At 29.3% G+C, this 20,978-nt stretch overlaps 5 protein-coding genes across 12 annotated transcripts; 2 read left to right on the top strand and 3 right to left on the bottom strand.

The window, feature by feature from the left end:
• Positions 1-577: 577 nt before the first annotated feature.
• On the bottom strand, positions 578-10,850 carry LOC122514247. Of its 4 annotated transcripts, none has more exons than XM_043630954.1 (17): positions 10,021-10,850; positions 8,820-9,321; positions 8,577-8,711; positions 8,184-8,210; positions 7,046-7,149; positions 6,788-6,873; positions 5,501-5,906; positions 5,282-5,396; positions 4,913-5,214; positions 3,963-4,700; positions 3,484-3,615; positions 3,254-3,337; positions 2,503-2,788; positions 2,277-2,414; positions 1,682-2,079; positions 1,368-1,598; positions 578-1,290 (listed from the first exon to the last, which is right to left on the bottom strand). In XM_043630954.1, exons 1-17 carry the CDS (start codon positions 10,364-10,366, stop codon positions 1,166-1,168), a joined length of 4,155 nt encoding a protein of 1,384 aa, XP_043486889.1. In that variant the 5' UTR covers positions 10,367-10,850; the 3' UTR covers positions 578-1,165. The 4 variants fall into 4 exon arrangements, with proteins under 4 accessions (XP_043486889.1, XP_043486890.1, XP_043486891.1 ...); XM_043630955.1 differs by having other exon boundaries at positions 3,963-4,697; positions 10,021-10,849; XM_043630956.1 differs by lacking the exon at positions 8,184-8,210.
• Positions 10,851-11,772: 922 nt separating this feature from the next.
• LOC122514246 (60S acidic ribosomal protein P1) lies at positions 11,773-13,142 on the top strand. The gene is made up of 4 exons (XM_043630951.1): positions 11,773-11,999; positions 12,273-12,423; positions 12,686-12,790; positions 13,044-13,142. The coding sequence occupies exons 1-4, from the start codon at positions 11,928-11,930 to the stop codon at positions 13,055-13,057; spliced, it is 342 nt and encodes a 113-aa protein (XP_043486886.1). The 5' UTR covers positions 11,773-11,927; the 3' UTR covers positions 13,058-13,142.
• Positions 13,143-13,273: 131 nt separating this feature from the next.
• On the bottom strand, positions 13,274-17,235 carry LOC122514245 (synaptotagmin-5-like). 2 transcript variants are annotated; one of them, XM_043630950.1, is made up of 8 exons: positions 16,627-17,235; positions 16,230-16,397; positions 15,939-16,132; positions 15,658-15,848; positions 15,365-15,472; positions 15,124-15,244; positions 14,706-15,052; positions 13,274-14,646 (listed from the first exon to the last, which is right to left on the bottom strand). In XM_043630950.1, the coding sequence occupies exons 2-8, from the start codon at positions 16,373-16,375 to the stop codon at positions 14,341-14,343; spliced, it is 1,413 nt and encodes a 470-aa protein (XP_043486885.1). In that variant the 5' UTR covers positions 16,376-16,397; positions 16,627-17,235; the 3' UTR covers positions 13,274-14,340. The 2 variants fall into 2 exon arrangements, with proteins under 2 accessions (XP_043486885.1, XP_043486884.1); XM_043630949.1 differs by having other exon boundaries at positions 16,230-16,393.
• A 328-nt stretch (positions 17,236-17,563) lies between these two features.
• On the top strand, positions 17,564-18,496 carry LOC122514244 (NADH dehydrogenase [ubiquinone] iron-sulfur protein 6, mitochondrial). The gene is made up of 4 exons (XM_043630948.1): positions 17,564-17,669; positions 17,803-17,993; positions 18,127-18,303; positions 18,396-18,496. Exons 2-4 carry the CDS (start codon positions 17,862-17,864, stop codon positions 18,459-18,461), a joined length of 375 nt encoding a protein of 124 aa, XP_043486883.1. The 5' UTR covers positions 17,564-17,669; positions 17,803-17,861; the 3' UTR covers positions 18,462-18,496.
• Positions 18,497-18,683: 187 nt separating this feature from the next.
• Positions 18,684-20,417, bottom strand: LOC122514243 (protein SYS1 homolog). 4 transcript variants are annotated; one of them, XM_043630947.1, is made up of 2 exons: positions 20,340-20,417; positions 18,684-19,328 (listed from the first exon to the last, which is right to left on the bottom strand). In XM_043630947.1, the coding sequence occupies exon 2, from the start codon at positions 19,267-19,269 to the stop codon at positions 18,745-18,747; it is 525 nt and encodes a 174-aa protein (XP_043486882.1). In that variant the 5' UTR covers positions 19,270-19,328; positions 20,340-20,417; the 3' UTR covers positions 18,684-18,744. The 4 variants fall into 4 exon arrangements, with proteins under 4 accessions (XP_043486882.1, XP_043486879.1, XP_043486880.1 ...); XM_043630944.1 differs by lacking the exon at positions 20,340-20,417 and adding an exon at positions 19,654-19,996; XM_043630945.1 differs by lacking the exon at positions 20,340-20,417 and adding an exon at positions 19,664-19,996.
• Positions 20,418-20,978: the final 561 nt, after the last annotated feature.

Here is a 20,978-nt window from a genome sequence, read left to right as displayed (position 1 = left end):
GTAATTTATGAATTGTAGCGACATCTGTGTGATTATTTCTTTATTACATTGTTGAACTAGCGCGGGAAAATACAAATGTTTTATTCGGGCATGGAGGATTTTCAACCAAGTCAAAGGATAATGATTGAGTCATTTGTGGAACGTATATTTACTAACAAAACAAGGAAAACGTGTTAATTTAGTAAAAATAATGTTAATAATATTAATAATATAGCAAAAGTACATTATTATAACAAAAATATTTTTTTATCTATAAATTTTGTAATAATCATTTATATTTTTACTTTATTTTTAATATCTGTCCGGTTGTTTAAAAATATTTTGTTATTTATCTTAAAAAAATATTCAGTTATTTACTCTGTGATCTGATGATGATAATAATAATAACAATATAAAGAACGCAAAAAACAACTATATCTACAAAAGTAAAGCTTATTTCCGTATAAACAATACGTAATGATATCAAAAACTAAATATATATATATTTTCAATATATCTAAATTATTTAATTTAATGATACATAATAAAATATATCTATATTGATATATATATATAGTATATGTAAAATAAAAATCGCTTTTCCCATATGAAAACCATCTATTACAAATTCTGAACAATTTATTACATTTCCACCAACATAGCAATATAAAAACACCAAATTCTTTCTTGGTTTATGTTAGATTCATTTTTTAGAACTATTTAATTCAAGATGAACAATAATAAAAATAAAAAAATTTAACAAAAATACCGTGTCCATAGTATCACATAAGAAGCTGTACTAAAATATCAGCTGTTTGTACAGCTGTAACTGCATCTTATCATTACATAAACGAGTTACTAACAAACGAATCTTTGGGGAAAGCGACTTCTATTACATCATCCTATGTAGATAATATAGATACATTAATATATATTGATATATAAAATTTATGATTATAAGAATTAACTTATTTTTAATTGAATATGACTATACACAGAGTGGGCAGATTAGTTACGTAGAAATTTATGAAATTGTGACTTAAAGATACTTTACATAACATATTGCACACTGGTACTTAAAAACGTTATGAATGTAACATTTGTTTAAGTAACTTCATTGTGCAATATTATTTTCTAATGAAGAAATCATCCTTATTGCAATATCCTATTTGTACAAACGAATGCTTTAACATAAAGCAGCTAATTTACGAACTTTATTCAAGTCTCTAAGCAACATTTGCACTGTTTGCTTCGTTCGTGGTTGTACATCAGGACTAGGTATGATCTCGTCAGAATCCATAGCTTCCAAAGCTATACAGAAAAAAATAACGATTGATATTATTTAATATTTCAAATTAATTATTCTTCATAAATTATAAGAATAATACCAGCAACTTGAGCTTCTAATGATATTAATCTTGATTCTATGTGACTTTGGAAATGATCAATGTGTTCCAATAATCTCATTCGACATTCAGCAGAATCTATAGGTGCTTCTGGTTCTGGTATAAATGGTTGTAAAGGAGTTAATAATTCAATTTCGGGTACATCTGTTTCACCATGAATATTGTCCGCGAATAATCCTGACGCCGATTTGCTATCTTCCGATCCATGTGTATCTATCATAATAATAAAAATAATATAATAAATCTCTTCAATTATATATAGAAAAAAAAAGTATATATATTTTGTTTCAACTTACTTATATTTTCTGTTAAATTTTCATGCTTCAATTTTTGTTTCTCATTTTGACTTCCATTTCTTGTTAACGCGTCTAATAATATATGACCACCTTTTGAATTAGATAAATCCTCTTTTTTACACATCACTTTAGACTCGTCGGAATTAGAGCTATCTTCTTCTAAAATTTTCATTAATTCCGAATCCGAGGCTATTGATTTATCATCGTGATCATCCTTAACGGATGTTTTAGTTTCTATTTTAACATCGGTACGTCTAGAAGTTTCTGAACTTGTATCGATAAAATCTACAGGTGTTTTTATTATTTCCATTACAGGAACAGGTTCCGTGTCGGGTTTAGGTACATCCAATTTTTCCCAATTTTTGGCCCAAAGATATAATTTCGGATGATCTTTTTTCCTAATATACATACAAATTAACATATTAAGAACAATATTTGTCATTAGTGATTAGCTATTATACTTTTCGTTCAGATCACAACAGTCATTAGTGATTGAAATTCTTATGTACTTTTCCAGTTGATTAAAAGTCCCAATCTGAACGAAAAGCTAACTTAACGTGAATATAATCGAATGAAATAAAAGTACTTTACTTACTGCGCTACGTTTATTTTCACCCTCAGGCTATGAAGTATTTGTTGCATTTGCAGTAAAGCTGAGACTAAATCGTACGAACGCTTTAATATCGCAGTTCTTGTATTTAGTGTATTTTGATTTTTCGTTCGGGTAGATAAACTAATTAAAAAATGTTTTATAAGAGAGAGAATTTAGTATAATAGAATGTTATTAAAAAATAATTATAAATATAATTTCTGTTAAATACCTAGGCAATTTGCCTTCCTTTATCCAATCTTGATCATGATAATATTTTTTTGATGGCCTTTCTCGAAACGGATTACGGCATATGTAACAAACATATTTTTCGGGAACATCTTTTTCCTTTTCTATGGAGTTACAATGACCATGTTGCCAACATAAGCAAAGATCACATTGAATCATTAAACCATCCTCTTCCATGAACCCACAAGTGCAATTTATTATTTCTTCTCGCCTAAGTTGTTCTACTTTGACCATTTCTCCGTTAATCATCATCATAACTCCTTCACTTTCTATAAATACAATATCAAAAAATACGTTAGTTAACGTAGTAAATTCATACAGTTCAATTAGGTATTTTTTAATAATTTGTTCTTAACGTTTAACTAACAGAATAGGGGAATTTTTCTGTTTTTAAGTAAACAGTAGCATAACTTATTAGAGAAATTGATTGATAATTTCTCTATTTTTATATTAAATATGTTTACCTTAAACTAATTGTAAGTGCTTTTTTATACAGATGAAAGGATGAAGTAACGCGAGCAATTGTTGTGTGAGTGTTGTTTTATGAAAATGATTGTTTCTAAATGTATTTCTTATTATTAATAATTATTTAATTAATTTATTACGGCTATTTGTTAATATTTATACTATCTATGTATAAAATGATAAGGTTCGTTAATAATGAAAATTAAAAGAGGGCTAAAGGAATAATGTTAAAATAAAAAAAGGATGTTTAAAAAAAATGAACAAAATACCTTCTGCGTCATTATTAATATCTCTTTTTACAGAATCCCCTTTTAAGGGGTCGCCTTTCTCAAGGCGAGAGTCATTAAGTTGACCTAGGAGCAATAAAAAAATAATACAATAAAATAATAATAATAATAATAATAATAAAAAGAAATATTTAATATTTCCAACTTAATTACATAATGTGAGTAAATCTTAACTGTCAATGGAAATTTGATGACACAAATAATGAACTTACTATTCTGACTATTTTCGTCACTTTTACAATCAGATTTCCTACGACTGTATCTATACATAGGAGCAGTAGGACCTTCTGCATCAAGTGCACTGTCATCAAGATCACCATAATCATCTACAATATCTGGCATACCTATTTAGGTACATTATATATATAAATATTGATCGTATTATTTATTAACTATAATGAGTTATTATTATTGACTATAATGCAATGTATTAAGTTGTTGCATAATTTCTGTTTTATTTCTTTCTTATACGACACCTAATTTTATTTCTGTTGAGAAATAGAAGATTTATTTATTAAAAATTCACTAAGTGAATACTAAATAAAGACAAATCGTTGACAATAATGGTTAATATATAATTGATTATATAAATGTTTTTATTACATTCTAATGATTTAAATTAATTTCAAATACGACAGAAATTATTCAGCAACTAGTTAATAAGACTACAAAGCTGTGCAATATAAGATACCATGTCGTTTTTTCCCTTTAGATGGAACATCTGAACTATATTCAGATAGCTGACGTTTTCTTTGACCTTTACCCTTTTCGATATGAAGAGGATCATCTAAAGACTTGGATCTATCGACCCTTTGTACTTCTGATGTCACAGGTGGTCGAACAACAGGTAATAATGTCTTAATTCCAACTTTCTCCGGTCTCTCTTCTCTAATTTTCATATCAAACAATGTATCCGGTGACATAGCACATGAATTTTCTTTTCTTTTCTCAATATCCTCATCTATTTCTATGCTATGATTTGACATAGGTGACATTGTTTCTATTTTAATATCTTCTTTATGTAAATCATTAAATTTCTCTACATGATTAACTTCATCTTCTCGTTCCTCAAATGATGGTACCGATACAAATGGAGAAGAAGGTTGTACAAAATTTAATCCCGATTGTGTCAGAGTCGCTGGTGATCTTTCTTGAGAAGCTTTCTTTTTTCCAAATTTATGAACTTTGTCTAATAGAGGTGTTGATTTTTTTGGAATAATGTCTTCTACGGACTCTCCAATTGTTCTTGCATATGCCAGATCTGCAACATTTGGCGTGGAACCCAAAAATTTCGAATACTCGGGATGATAATGCTTTATATGCATTTGCAAAAGATTTTCTTTTCTAAAAGTTTTATTACATCCTTGTTTAGGACACTTATAGGCGCTGTCTTCCATTTCTACTTGAAGACCTCCAATGAATACAGCTGCTTAAACACAGAAATTTATTTAAATAATAATATTAAACGTTTATTTTAATTAATTAATAATACATAATTGTATCTTTTTAAACAAATATCATCAAAATATACATATTTACAATAAATTGCTCCTAATGTATATTTAAAACATAATAAATATAAGAATAAAAATTAAAATATTTTTTATTTTCAAAAATCTTAATGAAAAAAAAATATTATACCTCCATTATTAATAGGAGTTCCAGTAATTCCTGGAGATATAACTGGTATATTAACTGGAGTGTTAAATGATGCCAGCGATGTATTTTCATTAGAAACTGGTGTTTTTACTTTGGGCAGTAATGTTTTAATCTTCTTTGGAACTTCCGGTGTAGTTTGTTCTTGCTTTAACTTCTGCGCATGATTCCTTTTCTTACGGTGAATACAAAAATCAAATTTCTCTGGATCAAAGTCGAACTGGCCTTTGTTTTCCATAAATATTCTTATGTCATTTCTCGATCTAAATTTTTTTCCACTCGATTTGCTAAAACAATACTTAGTATAAGACATTATAACAATTTCAAATAATGCATCTAAAATCTTTCACTTACTGTATAAATAAAACATCCCATTTTCCTGCAGAATTGCCAGCTTTTCTTTGAGTAAAATGTTTCTGCCAACCCGGTGGTAATCTTTTATCATGTACAATAATAGAACGACGTGGTCCTATAAAACAGAGTTTTTATATTAAGCCATACAATAAATAAAAAATACTATAGATTGCTAGATTTAGATATATTTTATAAAAATAAAAACAAAGAATTATTTACCATCATTTCCATCAACAATGTAAGATTCAATCCCTTGTGGTTCGCCATGAATCCATGCTGGACCAACATGCTCTTCTTGCTCTGTATCAGATTTATGCATTTCTTTTTTGTTTTTCTTTGGTATTGGTTTGGGTTTAGGCACAGTTGTGTTAAACCCTCTTAATAAATCTGTACCAGGATCGTAACAAGGTCCAAATAAAGTGCCATCCAAATCGAACTTTGATTCAGGGAAACTTTCCACATTGCTATGAGAAACAGATTCTTCTTTCTTTGTTGTTTTATCACCGTCATGTTTAGAACGTTTTCTAGAATGCGTATGGAACAGCTCCATGACTGTATGTTTTCTTTTCTTGTCCCTTCTCTCTTGTTTACTTCCTATATAACTGTCTCCTCGAACTGGTTGCTGCTATAAGTTGTAATATTAAAATAAAAATTTCAGTTTTGTAGTTAATTTTAATGAAAATCAAATATACTTAAATACACAACACTTATTTACAAAATTACTGTTCTAATTATTTTTAATGTACTTTGAACCTCAAACAAAAATCCATTAGTTGGTCATTTTAAAAATTTTGATAATTTATATTTCTATTATTAATTTAAGCGTTACAACTTGTTATTTTGACAAATACATTTAAAAAGAATATGTAAAAATATGAATTGGAACATATATTATGGTAATCTTAAAAAAAAAATATTTCTAAACGAAGATTGGAATTAAATAAATATAAATGTACTTTTCCGCAAATTATTACCATTTATATTGAATGATAATTGCAACGAATTATTCTTTTTAATTAAACTTTAAAAAGATATGTACTGCAGACATATGGCAGCCCCATAACACCAAACAATAAAACTATGTTAACCAAAAATAATTGTTTAACTGTTCACTTTCTTAACAGAATTAAAATAAATAAAATTATGAATCAATGATTATAAATAAAACAAAGTTATTGAAAAAGAGTACATTTTTATGAGAATGTTTCTTATAAATATGTCACTGTTTTAATCAAAATAAATTTTGCAATGAAATAATTTAGATCATAGAATTTATCTAATTTTATATTCACTAGATAAATATAAAAATCTAACAATAATAACAATAAATAGAAATACCATTAAAAGTGATGTCAATTTAAATTAAATAAATAATAAAAAAGGACTACCTTCAAGTTGAGTTATGAATTAATAGATAGAAACGTCAAAATCATACAAGAAAATAAACTTCATCTGGAAATAAAAGGGTTAGAAATAAATACATAACCTCAATAATTACATTCATACCGTTTTGGGCGGGGTGGTGCATTTAGTCATCTTCGAGGACCTGATAATCTTTGCGTATCCATCATCAAATAGCACGTCGTATTTATCTAAGAAAATAAATTATTTATAATAACTAACTAGATGTAATATTATAAATTAACAAAAAAAAAATGTCCTCCTCCCCAAAGTGAAAACGTCAAATGGACAATGAGAGGACACTGTCGATCTCTGTCTTTCACACAGTGGTGGTGGTGGTGTTGTTAAGGTTAGGTTACTTACCATTCCCTAAGACGGCGTTTACTTTAGCAGGATATTTTCTACCATCCACCCACGTAGCAAGGATCCTTTCCCCGACTGCGAACTCTTTCATGCTCGGAGTTTTCCTGGGGGTGTCAAATTGACATATTACCTTACGCGTTTAAATAAATAAAATGATAATGAATTTAATTCGCCTATTATGCTTTGTGCAACCTTCCTCTTGCATGAAAAGGATTTTAAATGGAACACATAACATATTTACTAATTATATATCAAAATAATTTCTCATCCTGGAGATGAAAGTAACATAATTTCGTTTGTTTTTTCTTTTGTTTTATTTAAACATCCCTCCCCATATAAAATTTAAATAAAAAAAAAAAAAAAACGTATGTCGTCACAAGTATCATCAAATATATTATATTAAAAAAAATAAGAAATAAAATTTGATAGACGAGGATAAAAATTAAACACTTATTGTAAACAAATATTATGAGAAAAAAAGTATTGTGATATAAGCATGATTATGATTATTTTTCAGTTGTATTTATGTATTTGAACAATTTATTAACTTTGTAAATGATGTCTATGATGTATTGGAAAAAAGAAGCTAAATATATATATATATATATATCGATAAATACCTTAAGTGATAAGTTTGCAAGAATTTATTTGAATCATATTTACACGCAAGCGCTTCGATTATTATACTTTTTATCGACTTTAAAACAAACAATAACAAACCGCTACCAATGTAAGTAATAAATTATTTTATTCATACGTTCTATAATTAAAAACACTATACACATTCTTCATTATTATCCTTAAAGAGAGAACAGCCACAAACTACTACTAACAGAAAAAAGAAATGCTTTAATCTACAATCGATGACACATAGAACGCATCCAGAGACGCATTCATTTTTCAAGAAAAAGATATTTAAAAGAGCGTGGCCAACAGAAATGAACTTTAGAAGAAATACGTATGTACGCAAAGCTATGAGAAAGAATATTTGATAGAAAGAAAGAGAATATTCTACAGATCTACAAAAAATTAGGATTATTACCATATAAGAGGAATGTTCAATTACAATTTAAAAAAACAACGAGAATTACTACAAATTTTATTATCTATTCTCTCTAATAACGCAATATCCACTTACGGAGATGGCAGCACCCAAGTTTGCTCGCTTTAAAGAAAAACATATAAGACAGATTATACAACTGTCGTGATTTAGTAAACGTTACTATTAATTTCAGTAATAGGTAGTAATCTTAGCACTTATTTAGAAGATAAGTTAAATACGTTAATGATTGGGATGTATGAATTTTTTGCCATTACAGGTCTCATGAAATTATAATTTACATATTAACAAGATTAACAGTTGTATAGAAAGAAAAATCTATAAATAAATTAGAAGATGCCATTTGTATATCATGAAATCTGTACAAGCATTATTGAAATGTGATTGCAAATGGTAAGTTTTTGCATACGCATTGCTTTACCCTGTAAAGAGGAGATATAAAATCTAATAGCATAAATAATATTTACTTACTTGGGTACTGTTTGCAATACTCGTAGTCTCGAACTATCCATTGGTATCCATTCATCGTATCTTGCACTCCAGTTATCAAAATGTATCAAAACTTCTCTCTCTTCCCAATCTGTTTCCACTACTTTAGCAGAATACCTTCCAAAGATATTGACGGTTATTAATCCATTACTCGATCATAAAATATAACAATATAATTCATTGTAAAACATAATAGAAATAATTTTTTTCAAATACCAAACATACCACTTTTCATTGAAATCCTTTGCTTCCAATTTGGCACCTTGGTAGAAATTTAAATTTCCACGATTTAACATTTTAGCTTTGGAATCGTTAACCTTATCAAATTCCTTCTCATCTACTTCCTTAAGACCATTTAATTCTGTTGTGAGAATCAAATCTTTAGATACATTTTGTATCGTTGTTTCAGGTTCAACGATACCCAACTGAACCGCCATACTGTTTACTTTAACATCTGGATCATTAGAAGATTCCTCTTTTTTAGTACTCGAATCATTTTCCAAAGATAACGACTTGCACTCCTGACTTGTTAAATTAGATGTCTCTGATAAATTAACTGAATCTGCTGATGATTCTGGTTTGGATGTCTCATTGGTACTATCAATCTTAGAAGTCCTGTCTTCTGATAATAAAGGAGAATGTGTCATATTTAAAATCTCAGCATTTATTAAATCCAGATCTTCTTGGGCATAGGAAGTAGAGGTCTTAACAGACATAATTACTGGATCTAAAAGCATAAACAATCATTCTTATAACACACGTCAAACAAATTGAACCTTAAGAAACAAGTAATAATGATTATTTATTAACAATCTATTCGTTATTATGAAAAAAAAATATTAAATATTAAAAACAAATGTATTGTTTTTGAAATAAAAGAACATCAAAAAGAACATCTCCCAAAGTTTCATTTGTTTCAATCATGCATAAATAATTCTAATGTTTGCATCCAATTAATATTTATCTGAAGAAAAATATTCTATTCTTGTAAATATAAAAATTAAAAATTCATAGGAAGAAATGGTTTGTTTGAAAAAGAAATCCATGATTTTGTATGCCCTCTCTCTTTCGATAGTATCGCGTACACGCGAGTTATTGTAAATATCGAAGAAAAGAGGAGTATAAGAGGAGAGAAGAAAAGCCACCGAAAGTAGTGAAGTGTGAGGAAAAAGGGAGGGGTAAAAGAAGGAGGAGGGGGAGGAGGAAGCAGAGTAGAAGTAGGAGTAGAAGTAGGAGGAGAGACGTAAGCGGCGAAAGAAGAAAGAGAAAAAGGACGCACGAATTATATGACAATGTTAACTATTTTTTTTCTCTCTTTCTCTCTTTCTCTTACACTGACAAAGAGAGAAAGATAGATCAAATAATAAAAATAGTATTATAGGAAAGTAATAAAGTAACGTAGATTAAAATTTCGAGATAAAGATACCTGGGTGGTTATCATAGTCGGTAAATACCGATGGTACGCTGCCTTTCTTCAACGTTAGCTTGTTAGATTTATTGGCGGCTTCGTAGTCGGCACGTTTAAAATGTCTATGACAAACGATTTGACCGGGCGTCGGCTTGAAGTTAGAACCGAAAGGAGCACCCGTCAACCACCTGCCTCTAAGTACAGCGTCCTTCGGAAATTTATGAAGGGGTAGACCTTTGTTACGTGCCTCCTGTACGTCAATCTCGCAGTTGGGCACGCAACATTTGCGCGCCATTCTCATAATCGGCACCGTTGGCGGTAGCCCCTTCTTAGCACGCGAGCGCGCTATACGCCGCCGCTTCATTTACGCCGGTACTACATAGCAACGATCATTCGAGAGAAACACTCGCCGACACAAGCTATCTCAGCACTGCACCACTACCACACATTCACCACCTCCTTCTTCTTTTTCTCCTACTACTAATTTCTTCTTCTTCTTCTATTTCTTCTTCTTCTTCTTCTTCTACTTCGGCTTCTTCAACTTCTTCAACTTCGTTGTCTTTGTTTAATCCTTATACCTTAGATTGTCGTTCTGTCTATTTACCTGTCTGTCTAGCTAGCTAGCTATTTATTAATTTTGGATATTATCACGTCCTCGGCGCAATCGTCATCGTTTACTACCTTGCGTTGTTAACTGAAGCTTAGAAAAAGCTCGCTCGAAGCGCCTCGCGAACGCGCGCGCCCTTTACACTTCGCGATAACTCGATTAAACATTACCTAGACCGACGACGTCCGTTTAACTACTGAACAACGATCGACCAATCCTATTCCTATTGGACAAACGATGTACTAATTATCGATTAACTTATCTCGAAACTTTGCCACCATTCGATTTTCGATATAACTATTTTCTTCTTTCTACTAATCTTTATTATATTTATTCTATCTTATATTTTGTATCGATTGTTTTTATTCAATTATTGCTACCTTCTTTTTTATTTATGTTTTGTCGTTTATTGTTTATTTGTTTGATTAATTAAATTAAGCCGGAAAATTAATTTGTTTGATTATTAATCGATACAGTGAACATATCGATAGAAAAATAATTTCGACCAATGAATGCAAGTAACGACATCGCACTAAAGTCAACGTATTTCAAATGTATTTAATATGTACTAGTTTCGTTTATGTACATTTTATATACGAGATTTTACGTAACCAATGTCCATATTATTTTATTAACTACATTAATGGCCTAAGAAATATTCTTATGTATTACTTTTTAATGACCATCAACCACAAGGAATAACTATACATCAATAATGACACGTACTAGTTTAACATCGATTACGTCATATAATAGGCTGCAATTTCTAATAAACTTGTGCAATACTTATACACACGTACAAGTTTATAAAGATTAACATTACAAGATATATATATATATAACAGTATTGTTCTAATTACAACACAGTTGTACATATTGATCATTTTCAAATTAAACGCTTCATTCGTAGATAAAAAGCTAAAATAGTTCCTATTAACTAATGTTTCTTTATAATATTTTCTTTATATATGAATATTTTATTATTTTATTAAAGATTTATTCTAAAGATAATTATTTAAAATAATATCAAATACATTACTTATTTTTACTACTATTAAGGCAGGATTTCATTGGAGTTTAACCAATCAGAGACAACTACGACGTTAATATCCACCAGATGTAGCAACGTGATAAATTCTCCTTAAGAGTCTCCATTTTTTACACGTGACATCCGCTTACCGCCTTCCCTTCTTTTCCTTTCCGTTAGTTCGACATTACCTTTGTGCTTGTTCTCTCTTGTGGAGCTAAGGCCAAATCGGCGACTTGCACTATTATTAAGATTCATCGAGTTTAAATAAGTTCAATTAAGATAACAAACATGTCTACCAAGGCTGAGCTCGCTTGCGTTTATTCCGCTCTTATTCTCGTTGACGATGAAATCGCCGTAACAGTAAGAAAATTTTATGTATATTTATACCATGCTTTATTATTCGTCACGTGTAGTTATACATTATTGTATATAATTATCCAAATTAATTTTTTTTTGTTATTATAACTCTTTTTTTTTATTCCTCAATTGTTTTATTTATTAGAATTGTAAAAATTATTTTATTTAGGAAAATAAAAAGAATAGTCAAGTTTAAAAACGAAACAATAATGTGCTATGTATAAAAACACTATATAATGAATGTACGATTTTAACATTTTCATTTATATATTACAGGGTGAAAAAATCCAAACAATTTTAAAGGCTGCCAATGTGGACGTAGAATCCTACTGGCCTGGACTTTTTGCCAAGGCTTTGGAAGGAATAAACGTGAAAGATCTCATCACCAGAATTGGATCTGGTGTTGGTGCTGCGCCTGCTGCTGGTGGTATGTATTTTATTAGTATTATATATTAAAACATTTTGCTTTTTAATTTTTTCTAATATTGTCCTCTTCATCCACCTTTCTATACAAAGTTAAATTGTTAGAACGGTCAGCGATCGAGGAAATATCAAATGAAAATAGAATCTTATTTAGTCATTTGTTCTACAATTTTGACTTAGATTCTGTTAGCAACAATTAAACAAAATCTTTAATAAATATTATGGTTTATTTTTCTTTATATTAATGAGCACGTTTCTTGTTTTAGCTGCTACTGCTGCAGCTGCACCCGCTAGTACGGAAGCTGCCCCAGCTAAAGAAGAAAAGAAGAAAGAAGAACCTGAAGAAGAATCAGACGAGGACATGGGTTTCGGTAAGTTGAAACTAATTTTCGAAAATCTCTTTATCTTTTCAATTTTACACCAAGCTTATTATAATATAATATTTATTCTAATCCAAGTAAAAGTATATTCAATGATTATTTAATCATGTATTAGCTACTGATAGCATATATGAAGATAATACAATTAAATGAGAATAGTCTTTACATTTAAATATTTTTCTTTTTTTATATATAAAAATGTAAACATAAATTTGTATACTAATTAAATTTCATTTCTTTACAGGTTTGTTCGATTAAACTCAGGGATCGCATTATGTTGGTCCATTCCTCTTTTATGTACAGTTATATTGTACAGTGAATAAAACATTTTAAAAATTCAAAATTATTATGAAGTATTTGTACTTTTTCTTGTCACATTAGAGGAAGCATAAAGTAGAGATGGTAAGCACAATTTTACAATTTTTCTATACGAATACTTAAACTTAATACGATGGGCACATTTAAAATCTATTATTGATATTGGGTATCTTTATGTATCAGGCATTAATTAATGTTATTTTTATAATTATTTAGTTATGGCGGATGTGCGTTTACAGATAAAAGTACATGTTCGTATGTATGTGTGTGGATAGATTTATCTAAAATACATGGTTCCTCGTGATAAGAAGCTCACAGTATTTGAACAATCATTTCGGATTTTGCTATTATCATCTCGTAAAATATTAGAAATAATATAATACGTATATTTCACTTCTTTTTGTCAAATATACAATGTACATGGAAACTATGAGATACTTATTGAATCTTAGCATCGTTTGAAAGAGCCTGCTTTCATTTTGACATTGAAAATATCCTGCAAATTGTCGTGGACAACGTAATTAATATTACAATTACATTAGTACGAACTATAGTTTACAATATTGGCCATGTATATATAGAAAGAATAATTATATTCACATATATATATATATATTTATATTCTATGAAGTTTCAGTCTATCAGACAGATCCAACAATTACATCTATGAGATCAGCGTGTTCATGCAGTTGACTCGGATAATATATATAGTACCACAACTGCATGAAATTTTTAGTCCTTTAATTTAGAGATCGTTCGCACGGCATTTATTTTTTTTCTTTTTTACCAGCAGAACTGTGCGTTATGATTTTTTTTCTTTTTTTTTTTTCTTTTTTTAATTAAATATCCTCGATATACGCAAACTTTAAGTAAAAAGAAATATAATATGTTAAATAAAAAACTCTTGTGAAATAATGGACTTTTTATAGTTAATATCTTTTTTTTTCTTTTTTAATTTATATGAATATCGTAGAAAATAATTCTCTGAAAAAACACGACAATATGTAGAGCGTATTCTTGTAATCAATATCTGAAAATATAATTTGTGTTTTATAAACTTATGTTCTTGTATTTAGTGAAAATATTATATGTGCGATTTAATTCGTTATAGATTATTTTTTTTTCTTTTCTTTAAGTACTTCTTATTATAGACAGAATTATAAATAAGCCCGAAGACTTGTGGATCATCGATCTGCAAGTTACATTAGGTGCTTATTCTTAATTTATTCATTCTTATTTAATTCATCGATACGATGAATTTCCGGTTCGGATAAGGGTAACCATTGTGCAGATGCACCCTTCCCTGACAAGACACGATGGAAGAGTTCCTTCTGACATTTGCTGGAAACCTCGCATTTTGCTATTAGCTCACCGTTAGCACGCAATATTAAAAACTCTAATGCACACTTTGAAAAGCTTACATCAGGAACATCGAAGCTAAGAATATCATTCCAGATTGGACTAGTTGCATTCCGCTTGATACTAGATTTCTTCTTTTTAATAGTTTTCCCATCTTGCTTAAGTATCACCTAATAAATAATGAAAAATGTTATAAACTATTTCCTTTATTTTGTATTTGTTCACCTACCTTTACATATGGATTGCAATTTGTTAAATCGTCAGATATCGGTAAATTTTTAGCCCTGACAACAATAACAGTCAATTTTTTTGCTAATAGTTGATATGAAAGAGACACCATCAATTCACCCAAAGGTGGTGCTCTGAAACCACCCTCAGCCCCATAACGCAATATCGGTACTCTAAAGGTTTCAAACGTTACTCCAAGAGTATCTACCAAAGTAGATAAATGAAATTGCGCGTAACCCAACCCACGGTGTCTAGAAAATGCATCGAAATCGTATAGGAGAACTTCCAAAGTCCTGTCGCCCAACGATGATTCTGGATTAACTTCGAAAACAAAATCCTCGTCGAAGACTGTTGGGGGAAAAGAAAATACGTAATTAATTAATGAATGTATTTGATTGATGTTGTATCATTAATTTTACCTGGATTTAAAGTACGTTTATGTATTCTCGTTTGCCATACGTTACTTCGATCAGGTAACAGACGAATTTTAGCATAAGGATCGGCTGTTCCACTAAGTTCACGAGCACGTAAATTATGAGCCTTTTAAAAAAGAAAGAATCAAATATTTATATAGGAGCATGTGTGATGAGAGTAATTTTGTTCAAGTTAATGAATTCAAGATTTATTTGGCAAGAATGAATTATATGAAATATTAAATACCTCTATAAGTCGTACAGTCAAAATACCAGCGGAAGCATCGTGAATCAAACCTATTTCTAATTCACCCCTAAACTCATCCGTCGAAGATGTCGATGAGGAAGAAGAGAGCTACGAATCAATTTAAAGATAAAAACACATTACACACATAAAGAACAATTATAATCGATAATTATGATATAATGGATTGAATTTTAAAATTGATTTTATAATTTATTTTACATTATACAATTATTTCATTGATTCAATCCATTGTTATAATTACCGGGACGAATATCAAAATAATTATTGTATACCTTGTTCCGTGGTTCTGATTCGATTTCAAGACTATTAAGTCTTGAATGACAGCTATCTAAGCTTCTAGGTGGATGTCTAACGATTACCATTCGTTTTTCTGATGCTACAACTGCACCTTCCGGTAAAGGTGGTGTAAGAGGACTCATAGGTGATGGTGGAATGTCGTCGGATTCGGATAAATGATGTCGAACTATAAAGAAATATGTTAATTAATAATAATTCTTTTGACCAAATTCTATTGGAATAATGTTGAACAATATTCTCGTACAAAAACCCTTACTTTTCCTTGGAGAATCACTCGCAATGCTGTCGAATACATGATCCGATTGCGATTCTTCATCATCGGAACGACTAGCACTGTGTTTTGGAGTTCTACTATCACGACCAAGAGATACACTTGATCCTAATCCAACTAGAACATCCTTCGAAGATCTTGCAGCCTCTTCAGCTCTGTTCAACAAATCTTTTTCGAACCTGTAATAAAAATGTACGATATACATATAATTTTAAAATAAAATCAACCAATGTTAGATAGATCTGATGCACGTAACAAGAAAAAAAAAACATAGACCAATTAAGAGGACCAACGCCCGAAGGAAGTAATGGTGATCTTCGACGACGTGCACAAATCGTATAAACGATAACTGCTGAAATAGCTCCAGTAGCAGCTCCTACGGTTCCTAAAACTGCAACCACTCCGGCTCCGTGAACGTCCATATTAATTCGATCTTGTATCTATCTTAAATAAAATAATCTCATTAAATCTTCGAATTAATAATCACAAAAACAACTCGGTACTGATTGATATCCCATAACACAAACCTTTAATATCTTACGATAATTTTCTAATTATTTTCATTACACAAAGTTATTAAAATTTATCAAATTTTTCTATTACCGATGACAATGAGTCACGATTATTCGAGATTATAATTATTATTTAAAAAAACATTAATATTTCGACTCACCGTTGATTATTATTTGTGTTACATTATCCTTAATTGATATCTCGTTGTTGATTTAAAGTTGAAATTCCTTTCGATCTACGTACGCAAATGCAAGACATATGTTGCCGGTAAGGCTTTCTGTGGCCTTGAAACATATACGGTATAAAGTACTTGTCGCATAAGGGAAAAAGTACTGATTCTATCTCGTTTTGTACTATTCTAGCGCACATATACAGCACGCTTATGACGATAAATAAAGAGAAAAGCTGTTTCACGTTATAGAGACGTCGCATTGCTCGCTACCCCAGGCGGATCGATATCCCTGTACCTAAGAGAATTCTTACTCCTAATTATTAGATCAACTGGCGGCCCTTTTTTAAATTATTTTCTCTCTCTTTCTTTCTCTCATCCTCATCATATGTACAAAAGAAAATATAATCGAATCTTTTTTTCTTTAGTTTTTACTATTTGTTTTTAAAAAATCATTTCGCGTAGATTCGTGAAACGGAGCCTCGAATGATCAACAATTGATTCCATGATTTTAATCTTACCAAAACACCCTATCTGCCTGTTCAATCAAGACGTGGTATAAAGGTCACTACATGGAATATATTTCACGCGCATGATCCTCGGTTATGGTTGGAAACGCATGCTTATCGGATTCTTACATTTTAATTTTCTTATATTTCATTTTTGGAATGTGATCTATTTTATTTCTAATGTAGACGGTATTTTTATTTCATGTTGATGGATAGTATATTTTGTCGTATTTGTATTTTAATGATAATTCTTATTTTAAAAAGAATCTGTATCGAAAATATTTAAATAATTAAAATTATATAAACGTGTTTTGAGAGAGAGATAATTTTAATTATTTAATTATAATAATATAAACATTTATTTTATGATAATAAGATAATAATAATTATTAGAAGTTAAATTAAAAGTATCAATATTTCAAATTGCGATTCTTCGATACCGATTTAAATGTAGGATCGATATAATTGAATCGCAATCGAGATATATTGAAAATCGAAAACTACGAATAACAACTTAATTAAATTGTAAGTCTAAAGTTTTTATAATAAAATATTCTATATCATATTAGTCATATTTATTAATTAAAAAAATGTTTTATTATTAAAATAATTAATTATTCAACTTAACCTAAATTATCTAACCTAAACTGTATCGTAGGGGAATAAAAATATAAATAGGAGACCTCTTACGGTGCGGTGTCATAAGAGCTAATAAATATGGCGAACAAAGGTATTTTACGTCTGCTGGAAACCTCCAGTAAAATATCACAAATAAACTTACCAGTAGTGAGTTTGATTATACGAAAATATTCAGATAAAGTATCTGATATTACAACTCATACTGGACAGGTAAGCTTATTTAGAAATCATTTAATTCTGATTACATTAAATCTAAAGTTCTTGTTTAAATTATATTTTAAATATTATTTGTTATTAATTTTCATATCATAAATAAATAAGGATTCTGTTATTTGTTTGCTAGAAATTTGAACCTGATGACTATCGACTTGTAAGATTTGTCGACAGACCAAAGCACGTTAATCCAAATTGGGCTATAAATTTAATATCAAAAGTACCATCAACCCCTGTAAAGAGTCGCATTGTAGCTTGCGATGGTGGTGGTGGTCCTCTAGGACATCCTAAAGTTTACATTAATTTGGTAAAAATCTTATGAAATGTTATCGCTTATTTAAACTAAAAATTTTGCTGACAATTATTGATATTAAATGTATTGTTTTGTCTTTTATACAGGACGAACCAGGTCCAAATACTTGTGGTTACTGCGGATTGGAATTTCACAAAGAAGATGATCATTAAATGATTTACAGATTAAATACAAATAGTAAAAAATATATAAATTGTTGTTAACTAAACTAATAATATATATTACATTAATAAAACAAATAGTAACTCCTGATATTGTTATATCGTGTAGTATATATTTGTATTTATAAATAGTTTATAAAACTTATGATTCTTATTAGTCTAAGTGAAATACTTAGACTTATGAATATAAAGAAAATAACATATTAAAGAAAATTATTGTATTCTCATATTATTGACTAACAAGTTCATTAGTTAATATATATACATTTCTTTATTACAAGGCTGTTTTTTGATTATTCATACCAAGCGGTATTGCTTGTAATTCTGTTCTCATACAAAGAAATTCTCCGCATACGCACATTATACTTAACGAAACTATGTTTAAACTCCACCAACTGAACGACGTTGGAAAACTGGCATTGTATGCCCAACAACAACACAAGTGTATCAAATGAGCTGTACACGCAAAGTCCATACACTGTTTCGTTCTCTGTACTAACCACCATAAAGCCATAGCACCTACCAATGCGTTTAAAATAAAAATTACTATTACTAATTGTCCTCCAAAATTACGAATGTGTATTTCCTTGTATTGAAATGCATAGTCCAAAGAATTCGTTGAGCCTAAAAGCGATGCTATAATCCAAATCCATATTCCAAGAAAAAAATACATGACGGATTGCACCGCCACTATTTGAGATATTATGAGAATAGGATCCCATGTGGTCTTACGAAATTGACCAGAAATATTGTTCATTGCTTTGCTTGAAAATAGTTTCATTTCATTGACAAAAACCATCCAATTCCGTTTATTGTTATTTCCATTATAGTTGTCAATGAGATATCTTTCCAAGTGCTCTAAAAAATAAAATATAAATAATATATGCATTACAAATTTAAGGCTTAATACTATTTTGTTCAGTACATTACATTGTTATTTTCATGCAATTTTATATAAAATATTTTCTAAAATTTTTTAATATCTAACCTATGTTTTCTTAACCTCAAATGTTTTGTTTACACGATTAAATTATTTTAAAGATTATAATTCAAATATAAAAAAAAATGTATTGCATAATTATAATAAATTATAAAATTCCACGTCAAATTCAAACTGACATGTTTACTTAAACACAAGTCCATAGAAATGCACACACAGTAGACACAATAAAGAATTAAATACCTTTACATACTTATGGTTTCTAAAACTCCTCGTAATAATATATTTAATCACAATATTATGTTTATATCAGGGTTATTATCATTATTATTATTATTGGAAAATAAAATAAGTCCAATAAAAAGGAACAACAAATTAATAATAGATAGTAATCTTGATAAAAGTTAAAATCATAGGCGCCATACGGAGACTCCAATCGAAGTTTGTTTAACTCGATATTCGATATTTGTAATAAATATTTTATTTAAATTTCATCATTAACAATAGGAACATGTAAATTATCAAACAGAATAAACATGAGTCACGCGTATAAACTGCATTATGAAAATCATTGATGTATTCGCCTTTCTTTGTGTTCTTATTTTTATTATCAATTAGAAAATGTGTCATAGAAAAATGTTATTTGGTATTATTAGATAAATTTTAATAAAATTCTAAATCAATAAATATTCAAATTTTTGTAAAGTTTTTGAATTCTACAAAATTGTGAAATCATTATGGATAATATTCATAATTCGTTTTCACAATTATACTAGAGATGAACTTAATAATGATGGTCTTATTTGATAAAGATCATTTTAAAATTTTATAAAAATTATAGTTTATATTAAAAATAATTTTTATATATAATTAATTATCTAAAATTGTTTTGTTTCAAATTAGATTATTTTTATAAAAACTATGCTTACGGTCATACGTATTTTCATTTCAGAAACAGTAGAATAATGACCAATAGAACTCGAGATACAGATACTTTGTGAAATTTCCCGCAATCGCGGTAGCACGCTATTGGTTAGAATAATTATCAAGTAATAATGTATAAAGCACAAAAAAGTTGGCATAGAGCCGCAACAGTAGAAAAAAATGAATAAGTGTTCTTAATTGCTCACCAATTGCTCAATTAAAATCAGGAGCTGACACACACATACACTATTTAAATTATCAGCCGTACATAAAGAAAGTTCGTATGTTTTACGTAAAAATTCCTTACTGATTAAATTATAATTTTTCTTAAAAATATATTTTACATATATATACTTAAACTTTAACATTTCACTTAAATATGAATGACTATGAAGACGAATATTTAATTCAAACAATGAGTAAGTAGGCTACTCGAGTGAGCCACGATAGTGGCCATGGACCTGGAAAAAATAATCGAAAAAGCCACTTTAGTGGCAGGCCCGCTAAGGGCGATATCGGTAATTGCAGTGCTCTACCTTTATCCATCGACCGTCGGTAACTGCCACCGTCGGTAATAGTAGGTTCCTTTTTTAAAACATCGACCGTTGTTAATGAAAATTTGTTCTTTAACAGTATTGACCGTC

This window comes from Polistes fuscatus, unplaced genomic scaffold (genome assembly GCF_010416935.1).
Source record: "Polistes fuscatus isolate 324 unplaced genomic scaffold, CU_Pfus_HIC Scaffold14, whole genome shotgun sequence".
Lineage (NCBI taxonomy): Eukaryota > Metazoa > Arthropoda > Insecta > Hymenoptera > Vespidae > Polistes > Polistes fuscatus.
Note: the sequence above shows the minus strand (reverse complement) of the source record. Positions and strands in the feature narration are given on the sequence as shown.

What these genes read in the sequence shown, in the direction of transcription:
- LOC122514247 (XM_043630954.1), bottom strand. Translation starts at nt 10,366, where the DNA reads ATGAAGCGGCGGCGTATAGCGCGCTCGCGTGCTAAGAAGGGGCTACCG. An exon ending in CATTGTTGATGGAAATGATG is followed by an intron (nt 5,397 to 5,500) that starts GTAAATAATTCT and finishes TCTGTTTTATAG; the next exon opens with GACCACGTCGTTCTATTATT. An exon ending in AAATTTAACAGAAAATATAA is followed by an intron (nt 1,599 to 1,681) that starts GTAAGTTGAAAC and finishes TTATTATGATAG; the next exon opens with ATACACATGGATCGGAAGAT.
- LOC122514246 (XM_043630951.1), top strand. Translation starts at nt 11,928, where the DNA reads ATGTCTACCAAGGCTGAGCTCGCTTGCGTTTATTCCGCTCTTATTCTC. An exon ending in ACGATGAAATCGCCGTAACA is followed by an intron (nt 12,000 to 12,272) that starts GTAAGAAAATTT and finishes TATATATTACAG; the next exon opens with GGTGAAAAAATCCAAACAAT. An exon ending in TGCTGCGCCTGCTGCTGGTG is followed by an intron (nt 12,424 to 12,685) that starts GTATGTATTTTA and finishes TTCTTGTTTTAG; the next exon opens with CTGCTACTGCTGCAGCTGCA.
- LOC122514245 (XM_043630950.1), bottom strand. Translation starts at nt 16,375, where the DNA reads ATGGACGTTCACGGAGCCGGAGTGGTTGCAGTTTTAGGAACCGTAGGA. An exon ending in TGACTGTACGACTTATAGAG is followed by an intron (nt 15,245 to 15,364) that starts GTATTTAATATT and finishes CTTTTTTAAAAG; the next exon opens with GCTCATAATTTACGTGCTCG. An exon ending in TAAACGTACTTTAAATCCAG is followed by an intron (nt 15,053 to 15,123) that starts GTAAAATTAATG and finishes TTCCCCCAACAG; the next exon opens with TCTTCGACGAGGATTTTGTT.
- LOC122514244 (XM_043630948.1), top strand. Translation starts at nt 17,862, where the DNA reads ATGGCGAACAAAGGTATTTTACGTCTGCTGGAAACCTCCAGTAAAATA. An exon ending in TTACAACTCATACTGGACAG is followed by an intron (nt 17,994 to 18,126) that starts GTAAGCTTATTT and finishes TTTGTTTGCTAG; the next exon opens with AAATTTGAACCTGATGACTA. An exon ending in CTAAAGTTTACATTAATTTG is followed by an intron (nt 18,304 to 18,395) that starts GTAAAAATCTTA and finishes TCTTTTATACAG; the next exon opens with GACGAACCAGGTCCAAATAC.
- LOC122514243 (XM_043630947.1), bottom strand. Translation starts at nt 19,269, where the DNA reads ATGGTTTTTGTCAATGAAATGAAACTATTTTCAAGCAAAGCAATGAAC.